This window comes from Trachinotus anak, unplaced genomic scaffold, assembly GCF_046630095.1.
Source record: "Trachinotus anak isolate AG129_WGS33_773 ecotype Australia unplaced genomic scaffold, CSIRO_AGI_Tana_v1 ptg000024l, whole genome shotgun sequence".
Lineage (NCBI taxonomy): Eukaryota > Metazoa > Chordata > Actinopteri > Carangiformes > Carangidae > Trachinotus > Trachinotus anak.
In genome coordinates, this window is record NW_027273875.1 from 10,736,594 (window position 1) to 10,749,417 (window position 12,824).

Here is a 12,824-nt window from a genome sequence, read left to right on the forward strand (position 1 = left end):
AGCTAATGTGATCGTTCAATCTGCTCCATCCCAGCGACCTCCTCCTCTACTCTCCCATAGGTGTTGAGTTGGGTTGAGATCTAGAGATTGTGAAGGCTGTTAGCGATGGGTTGATGAAGTCTTGTTGAAGCAACGAGGCTTTCCGGCCAACTGTGTTGACAGTGTTTATTTAAGACATGGGAAATACCACCATACACACTGTCTCCACAAGCTCCTCCATAACTCAGCCGTGAACATTTCAAATCGAAATTTTTCCAGACTGGAGACAACAAGAAAGGCCCCATCCCAACACAAAGGCAATTATGAAACTCCCTAAACCATTCAGTGAACCCTTGTTCCCTGTATGGAAGCGTCTCCATTGGTTATGATTACACTAATTTATTTTGATTTTTCCTTTAATTTGTCACCCATCTGTATATGTATACTCAGAGAAAGTGGGCTGACTTCAGAGTGAGGGCAGATCCAGTAATTCAAACTATACTCCTATATACTGTATTCAGGCTAACTATTACATAACATAGCAACCTGAGGTCACTGAGAGTGATGTAATCACTCTAAAAAAGACCATTAAACTTTGAAGCCAGGAATATGAAATGTGTAGCAGAAATATCCTGACCTCGTGGGACCTGATGATGTGTGAGAGGAACAACTGGGAGTGCACTTCAGTTTCCTCGATCTGTCTGAGAAACCTTATCCCCACCCCTGTGAACAGAAAAAAAGAGAGAGCAGCAGCAGCAGTTCAGGAGGCTTGTGAGGAAGCTGGGATGTTGAGAGTGGGGTGAACGGTGGCTGAGCTGGCCTCCCCCTGCAGAGCTGGCAGCGTTGCACCAATCAGGCCTCAATGAATCTTAAAAATCGATCCCATAGTGATATTGATAGCTGCGCAAAGATATGAGTCCTGTCACTACCACTGTACATTGTGCGTAGCTTCTATTTCCCAGGAGAAAATGACAATATAAAAAATTATAATTACAGCCTGAAGCAAATTACGAGATGCATTGTGAGTATGCAAAAAAAAAAAAAAAAAAAATCATTGCAGCTTTCCAGAGTAGGTCTCCCTTTCTTTTGCAAATCTTTACCTGCTGTTTGGAAAACAAATTCAGACCAGAGTCTCTAAGTGGGGTCTAGCTCTCATCGTCACCTCCATCTTTATCTGTGCTGCCCTCCCTCTCTCTCTCTTTAATTCACTCTCTCTCTCTCTATAAAGTCAGTTTGAGTGAGTATCTTTTTCACTCTTGTGCGCTCAGCAACAGCCTCACTCACACACACACACATGCTCACACACACTCCCTGTATGCAGCTGCCTGAACTCAGGGAAGACTCTGCATGAGGCGACCGGTACTCTGGATTCTTATGATCCTTCACTCTGAGGTAAGCACACACGGACTGGACTGTCGGGCGCTTTGGTCAGCACCATACCTCTTGTGGACCCAGAGGGACTATAAACGGTAATAAAAAAGAGGGATCAAAATGGGCATGGCCCAGCTGCAGCAGCAGCAACACTGTTGGCAAGCCATATTACAATTTCCTTTTGTCTGGTGGTGCATGATCTGTATCTGCCTGTCAGTCTGTGTCTGTCTGTGGTAGGACACAGCAGTCAAACTGCATATTAGCTGCTTTATTGTAATGCATCTGGTTTGATGGATGATAGATGTTCGACGGCCAGTTTGCACATTCAGACGTTCTTTTTAACTATGTAGTTGGGCCAATATGTATTAGAATAAGAGAAAAATGTGGATCATTGTTTGTGTTCTTTAAGTAATTCATGCACTGTATATAACTTGTAAGTTTTATATATATATATATATATATATATATATATATATATATGTGTGTGTGTGTGTGTGTGTGTGTGTGTGTGTATCTATCTATCTATCTATCTATATCTATTTTTATATATATATATATATATAATTGTATATATATATTATAATTGTGACATGTGCTGCATGTGTGTACCAAAATGTCTTGTGCCACTTTAACTACTGTAATGTAGGTATGATGTAGGTATGGGTGCACGCGCTGCGAACCTCTGGCTGTAATGTGTTTATTTAATAAGTGGACAGTCCCTTTGTTTCTTCCCAGCAGCTGTAAAACTGTTTTCAGAGCCAGTGTATATTTTTCTGTCACCACACAGACAGTTTATTGCTCAAATTTTGGATCAAGACCAGTGGATCTGCTGACTAAAGAACTGCAGTCACCGAACTTTTCGTTTTTGCAGTCCAGTGATGCAGAATGAATTGCAAGAGGCAGGCTCACTGGTCCAAATGAAAAAATCCCTCTCTTTTAAATAATTTCTGAACTTTCTGGGACAAAGGGAGTGTCTGACACATCTATCAGTCTCTCAGCTCCATTGCTTCAACAAGGTAAAGATGCATCAGAGTACAGAGCCTTGGCTCCAGTTTCAGTTTGAAATGAAAATACCTTCTTGGGTTGACGATCACACCCAGCCAGGTTTCACAGCTGGACAACACTCATCGCTCATCATTCATCTGCTTCTTTATGTTTACAAATATCTCTTTAGTTCCTATCTGCTGTAATTAGAGGTAACTGCACTTTACTATATCGTTTCATCTCCAACTGCTGATCAGCATCACCGAAAGGAAATAAGTTTCATTTACAATAAGACATTGTTCTCATCCAATGCAGGGAATCCCTCTTTTCTCCATCCAATGTTTACCTAAGTGAGGATGGAACAACAAAGCTGAGCTGTCTCTCATCACAAACAAAAGTGGCTTTTGTTGCACAGTGTGTGACCTTGTCTCACCTGAGAGCCTCACCTTGTTGTTGATTGTTGCCTGCCATTAAGGATTATTCTCACGACTGACAAATTTTGTATTGGTGTTGTTGTTCTTGTTCTGCTGAATTGTGTATGAAAATACGTGTCTGTCGTCCCATCTAGTGTCCCCTCCTTCAGAGTGTGAGGTGGACGGGCTCCCCAGTGGTTACGGATCCAGGGACTCCATCCTCAGACCTGGTACCAAGAAGGACTGGAAAAGACGAAGGCGTGGGCATCTGAGGCGGATTGACAGGTGGGCTTAAGTGTCATGTGTGCAAACATCTGCGTATTCACGACATGGATTGTTTATATGTTATTTCCCATCATGCAATCACATCTGTTGAAAGTATTTGGTAGATCAGATGAACAGGTTTTTTTTTAGTTTTTTTTTTTACCAAGGATGTTGCATTTACTGTGTGTCAGCAGTGTGGTGAAGCTCGAGTCCATTTAATGCCTTGTGTGCAGCTAATAGACCGGCGGCAGCAGACACTGTGGTCAGTATAAAACCCTTGTGTTTGTGTGGTTGCTGATGTTTTAGCTGCAGCAGCTGGGATCCAGGCCACACCAGCGCTGAGGCTGGCAGGGAGAAACAGCAGCATACGTTCGAACTGAGTGGAGGTGCAGCCATGCGCTGCTCCACCGTGCTCGTCATCCTGACGGGGGTCCTTCTCTACTTGGTGCTGGGTGCTGTGGTGTTCCGCGCCTTGGAGGCTCCACGAGAGGAGGGCAAGCACATGCAACTGCTGCTCGCACGCCGGGACTTCCTGTCGAACTTCACCTGTGTCGATTCAGACAACCTACAGATGCTTATAGAGGTACAGCAGAGCTTCACCTGTCTCATTTTCTGGTTTTAATTCTGGAAAATGTTTATGTGTTTAACAGGCACCTCAACAAGACGCAGTTGTCTCTCTTGGGCAGCAAGGCCCCTCTCCCTCAGAGTTCTTACAATTTCAAGAAGGGTGGCGTCATGGTGGGTTGTCTGTAAATGGGCTTGAACATATCAATGACACCACTTTTGTGTCAGGCTTGAGTTACCTGAAGCAGCAGTTTCCAACCTTTTTGGCTTGGTCACCCCAAAATGAAGCAATATCTGTTTGCGATGCCTCATCACAGCTTATGGCCTTGACGTGAATTGTGAGCAGTGCAACCAAAACAGTGATTTTCCTTCTAATGTGAAGAAGTGTAAGTGGTCTGAAGAGGTGAAAGCATTGTATTCCACAAAAAAGTCTTTTTGTGTGTGTGTTTCCCCTTTATTATCATTTTAATGAGCTTTCGTTAATCATTCTGACTCCAGGTGGGAACCACTGAAAAGAAATCTAAACACAACTTCTGACCTTCTGTGATTCCACAGTATTTCCTTCCTTTCACAAGTCTTTCAGGCCAAAAACGTTACTTTTTTGTTACTTTCATATTCGCAATAAAGATTAAAATCCATGAAATTGATATGTGGCAATTAAATTGGTGCTGATAATTTTAAAGAACATTTAATTAGGAATTGATTGATGAAATTTTCTATTCAGATTTTTTTTTTTCTCTATTTATTTTCTACTTCTGTCTAACACTCAACAGGGTCTAGGTTACTGAATCTACAAACTGTGCATACAAAAGTGACCGTGACAGTGTACAAAGTCACAGCTTGTTGTTATTTACACATAAACAAACACCAAAGAGGATCTGAAGCTTAGAGCCTGACCACCTTGTTGCTAAAAATACATTTTGGCTCCTTGGCTGACAGATAACTGTGGTTCATATTTTATATTCGCTGGGAACTTGCTTGACTCTGACCATACATCATATCATGCTGTGAAACTTTTCTGTAGGTCCTGACTCTTCAGATTTGTGTATCGTCAGTGAAGCCTCTTGGTGGCCCTATAGAGCAGCACAGCAGGTGTGGTCAGAGCAGCAGCGTTGAGGAGGGGTCGGCTTGAGTGTGTGTATGAGTGAAAGCTGAGTCATGTATAGGTTGTGCGTTACGAGCTGGCTTGGCAACTGTGCTGTGATTCTGAGATCTTTGTCCTCGCTCCAGAATGCACGTTGTAAATTACTGTTTTAGTCTGCAGTGATCTATAGATGCAGCGGCTGACATTTGCGAAAAGGTTTGAGGGACTGAAGGATATAACTGACGACTGTTTACTGATTAAATAAAGCAGATAATGAGGAGATATGAATTATAGTAATATCAGCAGTGAACCCCAAAGTGTTCAGTATTAAATAAACAGAAAATATACTATTGAATAAATAAATATATGAATACGTTGTGTAAATGAACCAACAGTTTTTGAAATAAATGAAAAAGCTGTAAAAAAGAAACTAATTATAATGTTATTTAATTATTAATATTTTAATAACAAGGATAATTATAGATATTTTGTTTCGAAATACCCTTTTTCAAAGTCTGCTTTTATTTCTTAAGGCATTTTTCCCAGTGACAACTTTATTTCATGTCAAGTTTTGTTTTATAATGTCACTTTACATGACAGAGAAACAGAGAAAAACCATGACCGCCCTCTCATCTTTCAGCCTGTCACGTCTCCTGCCTCTTAAGCTAGCAAGCTCAACAGCTGCTACCATATTTATGTCGCACCCATGTGCTCCTCGGGTGGTCCTATTTCCGCTCCCCCTTTTGTCCCAGATTTGTTGCTGCACCAGCAAATTCCTTGAAACCATTGCAAAAATTGCTTTAAATGACTTGTCATCAAGGTTACTGCTAAATCGAACTAATCTAGGTCTCTCTAAGTGCAGCTAACAGCAGCTAACGGTTACAATGTAATACCGTTATCAATTGAAAATGTCAGCAAAAAAACTGAAAATGTGAATTTGCACCATAATCAATCGTTTCTTATTATCAACCAAACATTTACTTTTGTCCGCCATGTTTCTGTGTATTTGACGTCAACAGCTGAATATTGTGGACCAAACTTTTTGATAACTTTCCGCGTTTTTGTTCCAACTTGAGGTGGCTTCACCTGAATTTTGCCAGTAAGAAACACATTTTTAATAGCCTGTTAGCCACCTACTGTAGCTAGTTAACCAACCAGGTAGATAGCATGTGCATCCTTGTCAAGCTAAATAAGTAAAAGGAGCTTCTGTGGAATGACTTTAGCATTGTTGTTGCTCCAGCTAACAGGAGCTAACTGGCTAAAGGTGGTGGTGATTGTGGAGTTTGCTTGTCTTAGAAACCACTGTTGTGAAAAGTGACAGTGTTAATTAATAAGTGACATGAAATAAAAGTGTTAATGGGACAAATGCCATTAAGAAATAAACACAGACTTCTGAATAATGACATTTTGTTATATGAAAAAAAAAAACACCTATGAAACAGTTATTATGAAAATACTATTAAATAACATTTCTTAATACTAAGTTGAGTTTTAATTATCTCTTAAATTATTTAACAAAAATGTATTCATAGGACTATTTTGTAAATATCTTAATTATTTAATATTAAACACCTTGGGGCTCGAAAGATAAAACAAGAAGAATAATTACATGAGTGAGCAAGGCAGCTGTTACATTCTCCAGATTTTGTTCTGTGCAACAAGCGGCATTGTGGGTCAGGTTTCACGGAACTTTTGTCAGCTGATATTTCAACAGGTCTTTAATAAATTCAAAGTTCCCACCTACTACAATCGGTTCTCTACTTGAGTAATGTGAGATGTCACACTCTCTACGCGATGTCACCCTTGTACAGTTGTACATTTATACCACTGGCTATTAATGTGGTCAGTCATGTGTATGGTATTGTGGCACAGCTGTTTTTGAGGAGGCCTGCAGGTGTGGTCTGTCAGTGCTGGTCTTCATGCTGTAAATCAGAGAATAGTGTGTAGCACAGAATTTTAGACATGGATGAACTCAGACGAAATCTGCAATCAGATAAAACTGACAAATCTTTACCAACTGGACTGATTAGTCAACCAATCGACTGGTCAACAGAAAATGTAATTAGTTTTCGACTGTTGATACAACAAAACAAGCAAACATGTCATCGTGGGCTTTATAGGGACAAGCGAGGGATTTTTTTCATTATTTTATAACATTTTACTAAGAAAACAATTAATTAAATGTAATCAATTATTATTACAGCATTGTTTTTTTTTTTTGTTTTTTTTTTATAATAATTGTTTCATTTGTATGCATACTGTGTGTTGTTATATCTGTGGCTGCATGTCATGGCCATGCAAAGCTTATGGTCGGTAATCTCCTCTACAATCGTACTTCCTCTGTTGTTTCACTATATTATAACACTGAAATTAAATAGTCAGACAGTAAAGTTAAAATTATTTTTTATCTGGCTCCAAATAGTTCAGACTTATTACTGCTGGTGAACGGACATCGAGGCTGTGTACACGTGGCAAACCTCATAATTTACCCTTTGACCCTGATTTCTTTTAATAGAATTTGCTGCGGCTAAAGAGTAAAAAACAAATGGTTTCATTATCCATTTTATTCCAAAATGCTCTGGCCACATAACCACACTAAAATGTACTCCTGTGGTGACTGAAATGCAGGCAAATCATTACATAGTCTTACAATATTTCAGCCACTATGGCTTCTCAACATGGAAAACTAATTAGGAGCATTAGCGATTCAAATTAATGCACAAATAGAGTTGGAAACTAATAGAACTCAATCAATTTTCCCAAATCAGTTGGGACAGACATCATACGCTGTGGCACCAGGCAGACACAGCCTCTCTGTAATCACAGACTTCTAAATTTATTAGAAATAATAAAGTCTGAAGAGATCATGTTCTGTCACAACTTTATCATATTCAGCTTCAAATTCAGAATTAACGAACGTCTTCAAGTACCAACAGACATGAAACAGATAATTAGATCAGGCAATTAGATTATCTGTGCTGGCAGTGGTTCGATACACTTGGGACAGAATGGAGCCGTTGCAGTACATCACCAGTCAGCTCTTTGTCACTGACAGCCTGCTGGTGATCGTGACCGTGCATTTTCTACAGCATTTCCAACTCCACTGTGGAGGAGCTAATTCTCTGCAACTGCTTGTAAAGTAATAAATTGATTGACCTTTAACTGGGCAACAAAAAAAAAACCTCATGCTCGTGTGTGAGCCTTTGAAACCCTCAGCATGTCAGAAATGAATCATGTAACTCTTCTCTTCTCCACCGTCCCATCCCAGGAGGTGGTGGAGGCCGTCGGTGCAGGCGTGGACCCCAGCAGCAATGATACCTTTGTCAGTCAGTGGGATCTGGCCAGTGCCTTTTTTTTCTCAGGGACAATTATCACAACCATTGGTAGGTGAATCATTAAGACCACTACGTTTAATTCTGACTAGATTCTGTTTAGATTTTCTGTCTTCAACGTCTGATCCTGCATGTCAGGTTTTGGAAACATCTCCCCCAAGACAGAAGGAGGGCAGCTGTTCTGCATTTTCTACGCTCTTGTGGGAATCCCAATGTTTGGTATCCTGCTCGCCGGAGTTGGAGACCATCTGGGTACTTGGCTGAGGAAAGCTGTCGCCAAAATAGAAATTCTTTTCCTGGTCAGACTCCAAACAAAGTTGTACATGTCTTCTTTGCTTGTACACGTGCTTCACTTAATTTGTCTCATACCACTGTGTCGTGTCACCCTTCTGACAGAAATGGCGTGTTAGTCCCACTATTGTGCGAGTGATCTCAGCCGTCCTGTCCATATTGCTGGGCTGCCTCCTCTTTGTTGCAGTGCCTATCTTAGTTTTCCAAGAGGTGGAGCATTGGTCTCTTCTGGAGTCGGCCTACTTCGTAGTTATCACCCTAACAACAGTGGGGTTTGGAGACTATGTTGCAGGTATACAACCGCTGATCCACCACGTTTCTTTACAAAGCTTGCAGTGGTGTGCACACACTCTCTGGGTCTGCGTATTTGTACATACAGTGTATTTATATAATCTACAATATAAAAAATAATAATACAAAATAATCTCAAAGTGCTTCTTTTATCACTGCATCACTGTGCTCCTGTACAAAATACATTAATTGCAAAACCTGTAACGCATGTAACCATGTAGCAACACACACAAAGATAATTAAATGCAAGAGGAGAAATCTGCATTGAAGATAAGCGGAAGACAGAAGGAGACAGAAGGTGTGGCCACATGCATTATCAAATGCTTCATGTAATGTTAAGTAACGACAGGCAATATTAGAAGATACTATAAAGGTACTCTATTATCAGCTAAATAAATTTTAACTATCACAAGTAGCCTGCTCATTTTGCAGAATGCTCCCTTTCAAAGTTCTGCGGGCCGAGTATTTTACTACTGGATTACGATTATGGATAAATTCACACTTAAGCGACATTTATATTTTAATAACTACTTTATAGAATGTGTTATTTATTAAAGAACATTGCATCATATAAACTGGTCATATGTTTTGGAAGTAAAATCATAATATGTAAGTAACCAAAGCTGTCAAATGTAGTGGAATACAAAGTTACCTTTAGAATTGTTGGGTGGAGTAGTATCAGAAAAATTATATTTAAATTTAATACTTGAATAAATTTGCTTTATTCAATGGCCAGTCAAGTGAGAGGTTAACATGGAGGAAGCAGGGAAAAACAAGGTAAATGATGTTATCCATGAAAATCAATAACCTCAGTCATTCGTGATACTCTCAGTTAGAGAAGGGGTTGGAGTAAGGCATGAGGCAGGGAGGTCTCGTGTCTGGATTTACCTGGAGTTCCCAAATCACTAAATCTGACCCAGCTCTTTCTGCATGTAGAGATGGACTTGACCAAACCAGAGGACCACATCAGATGTCAAAATATCTAATCAGTGCACTGAAGCTTCCCCATTTGATAGACAGGTTAATAACATAAAAACACTGAGCTCCCTGTGCACATCACTGACAGCTTGTCAACACTGGACATGTTTTGATTTACAGACAAATAAGAATTTACTCGGGATATCTCCTTGTTCGTGCAAAGCAGCTGGAGTGAAAACGCTGCTTCTTCTCTTCTGCACTTGCTTTTGCGTATTTTTGCTTTTTCGCTGAATTTATTGATCTGCTGATGAGTTCCTGGTGTAACTTAAATAGTCTAAGAACCATAAATATACCTGTCAGTTGTAATGCATTAAGTTCACTTAGCACACACAATTTTCATTTACCTCATTAATTATTTAGGGTGATTTTCTTGTGAGAGATGAATTATTGATCATCTCATCTGCTGTATAATATCTCCTGTCTTAAATGTTTATTTACTCCGCAGTAATGGATGGATGGAAGTTTGAATAAGTTACCTTAACTGATTGCTGCTGTAAACTTGTAATTCTTGGCGTCTTCTCAAAGGGGATTCTGGACAGGAGGGGAGCGACCACTGGTACAAGCCTTTGGTGTGGTTCTGGATCTTGCTGGGTCTTGCCTACTTTGCATCTATCTTGACAATGATTGGTAACTGGCTTCGGGTTCTTTCTAAGAAGACCAGAGCTGAGGTACTTGGACTCACCTGTCTGTTTATCGTGTCTTCTCTTTGCCACTCTCTTTCCATCATGTCTGGTTTTATCCTCTTCCCTTAGATGGAGGGGCTACGAGCACACGCCACTGACTGGACTCAGAACATCCAGAATATGTCGGTGGATTTCCGCATTCCAGGGAAAATTGATGACCCCTTCAAACGGCGCCGGCGAAAGCACCGCCATGGCTCTCGCAGCCATGGTCACAGTGTGTCCGCTACAGGGGCTCCTGAGGGGAAAGAAGAGCAGAATGGGAGTCATACAGATTCTGGATCTTACTCCTCTTCCACCTCCTCTAACGAATCAGGGTCTGCATCAGAAACAGACTCTCAGGCCACTCAGACGGAGCGAGTGCCTGAAGAAAAAGCTGCAGAGGCTGAAAAGGAGGAGACTCTTCCAGATCCCCACCTGTCTCAGCCTCTGGATTACTTTGGGGAGAACCTTGCATTTATTGATGAGTCCTCAGATACTCAGAGTGGTAAACTACATTTGGATCCTCTGCTGGATCCAACACACCCCAACTCTGTATGCTCTCGTCAGCCGAAGAGAAGACGCCACAGAAGGCCTGTTCCACAGAGAATCCCCAAAATCAACAGCCCCAAATATGACAAGAGGGAACGCAATGGAAGCCCCAAACCAGTTCCAGATCTACCGCTAAACGTTAAGATTTAGGCTGGTTACAGAAACTCCACTGCTACAGCAAGTAATCAGCTGAGACATTTAAGATGTATTGAAAATCCGATAGAGGAGTTTTCAGTGTAGCAATTTATTTGTGTATATCTACTGCTTACTTACAGACACTTAAGATGAAAACATGTTGCAGATGCCTTAGCCACTTGTGGTTTGCATTTAATTCCCTTTGCATGTGAGTGTGTATGCCTCATTCAAAGATGATGATCAAAGCAATTTTTCTGCCAATGCTCCCATTGCTTTCGGAGGAGCCACTGCTCTCTACTGCTCTCTACTGGGCCAAGACAGAAATGCACTATCATTCTCTCAGTAAGAGGGTTCCCTGCCTTTTACTAATCCAAAAAGTGCAAGAAACAAGGAAAAGCCATGAAAACCCATCCACTCAGAAGCTCGCCACAGGAATGTGGTGTTCATGTTACAGAGAGATTGCCTTGGTCTGAGACTGTTGCTCTTAAATCCTGCCAACAAATAAACGGGTACTAAACAGGCTCTTGTACATTTTTGGTATGTAACTATTTTTTTCTAAATACTGTGTACAACCATAATATTTGCATTCTGATTGGTCAAACACATTAATCCTCATGTACTGCATATATGTAATAAAGATTTTTTTTAAATGAAAGCAGAACTGTGTCTTACAAGTAGCTGATTTCTAAAGATGCTGTTCTGGTCCATAGACTTCTCAGCGAAACAGGATAATAGATGTGAAACAAACAATTTTTGTCATCACATATTGGGTGAGTGCCCCGGTGGGAATAGTTGTGGACGGCATCAACATTCTTATAAGAAGAAGTAGGTCAACAAATTTCCAACAAAGCTGAGGTCAAGCACAAGAAGGTGCATTCGAGAGAGTTGAATCACAGTGGGGTTTATAATGTTTCCTCAAAGACTGAAAATACTCACTGAAAACTGGAATCTAGCTACAAGAAGCGTGCCAGACTTACTGAAATTTGGCTGCAGTGCTCAAGGCGTCCAGGGGTTAAGGTGCTGAACATGAACCAAGAACTTCCCTAGTTTGTGTCTGGCCCTGGACCTTTGTTGTGTAATCATTTGTGTCTTTACTGAACACATTCAAGTAAGATTTAATAACTGGGCAAACCTCCTTTGGCGGCAGTAACCTCAAACCACCACCTCCAGTAGCTGCTGATCAGACCTGCAGAGTGTTCAGGAAGAGTGTTGGACCATTTTACCTACACAGCTGCTTCAGCTCAGACATATTAGAATTTCATGGCAAGGATGAAAACATGCATCTAGCTTTAATGCTCATAGAGCAGTTTGAACTTGAACAGCATACTGTACATACAGTACTATATAGTGGATGTACTGTACTGTAGGAATGTCCTTCAAGTTGTCAATAGGGCCCTTTTAGCATGTGCTATAGCTGCTCAGTTGATCCATGTAAGTGATACTTGGCTGGTAACTCTACCTTGGTGTTTTAATCTGAAAATGGCACCAAGGACAAACAAGGTGCAACAGCAATTTGTGGCTGCAGTTCTTTTGTTATTTGCATTTTTTTTCTTTCTTTTTTGAAAGGACAGCTAATCTGCCATAATGTCACAAAATAGCTGATAGATAAAAGTTGAAATTGCTACTAATTTATAATTATCCCCCTCCTGAAGTGAATAAATGCCGAGTTTGTTTTCTTTTTGAACACGACCAGCAGATGGCACACATTGACACATTTCCTCTGTACAACAGCCCACGGCTTAACCGCACAGTACTTTAATACATGCAAGATCTTTGACGGAAATCTCAGTGGACTTGCAATTGTTTGTTAGTGACCATCTGAATGGTTTGAAATGAGACAACCTGCAGTCTGCGTTTTGTCCCCCTGCTGTTATGTTTGTACAGTGAGTAAGTAAAACGTTTGAAAGGAGCAGGAACAATGTGTGTG

The 12,824-nt window shown here is 40.7% G+C and overlaps 1 protein-coding gene across 1 annotated transcript; it reads left to right on the forward strand.

The window, feature by feature from the left end:
* The first annotated feature begins 1,231 nt into the window (after nucleotides 1-1,231).
* Nucleotides 1,232-11,553, forward strand: LOC139608010 (potassium channel subfamily K member 4). The gene is made up of 8 exons (XM_071461426.1): nucleotides 1,232-1,371; nucleotides 2,903-3,032; nucleotides 3,318-3,594; nucleotides 7,928-8,042; nucleotides 8,130-8,290; nucleotides 8,388-8,574; nucleotides 10,077-10,219; nucleotides 10,304-11,553. Exons 3-8 carry the CDS (start codon nucleotides 3,406-3,408, stop codon nucleotides 10,910-10,912), a joined length of 1,404 nt encoding a protein of 467 aa, XP_071317527.1. The 5' UTR covers nucleotides 1,232-1,371; nucleotides 2,903-3,032; nucleotides 3,318-3,405; the 3' UTR covers nucleotides 10,913-11,553.
* The last annotated feature ends 1,271 nt before the right edge of the window (nucleotides 11,554-12,824 follow it).

What these genes read in the sequence shown, in the direction of transcription:
- LOC139608010 (XM_071461426.1), top strand. Translation starts at nt 3,406, where the DNA reads ATGCGCTGCTCCACCGTGCTCGTCATCCTGACGGGGGTCCTTCTCTAC. An exon ending in GACAATTATCACAACCATTG is followed by an intron (nt 8,043 to 8,129) that starts GTAGGTGAATCA and finishes CCTGCATGTCAG; the next exon opens with GTTTTGGAAACATCTCCCCC. An exon ending in GTTTGGAGACTATGTTGCAG is followed by an intron (nt 8,575 to 10,076) that starts GTATACAACCGC and finishes GTCTTCTCAAAG; the next exon opens with GGGATTCTGGACAGGAGGGG.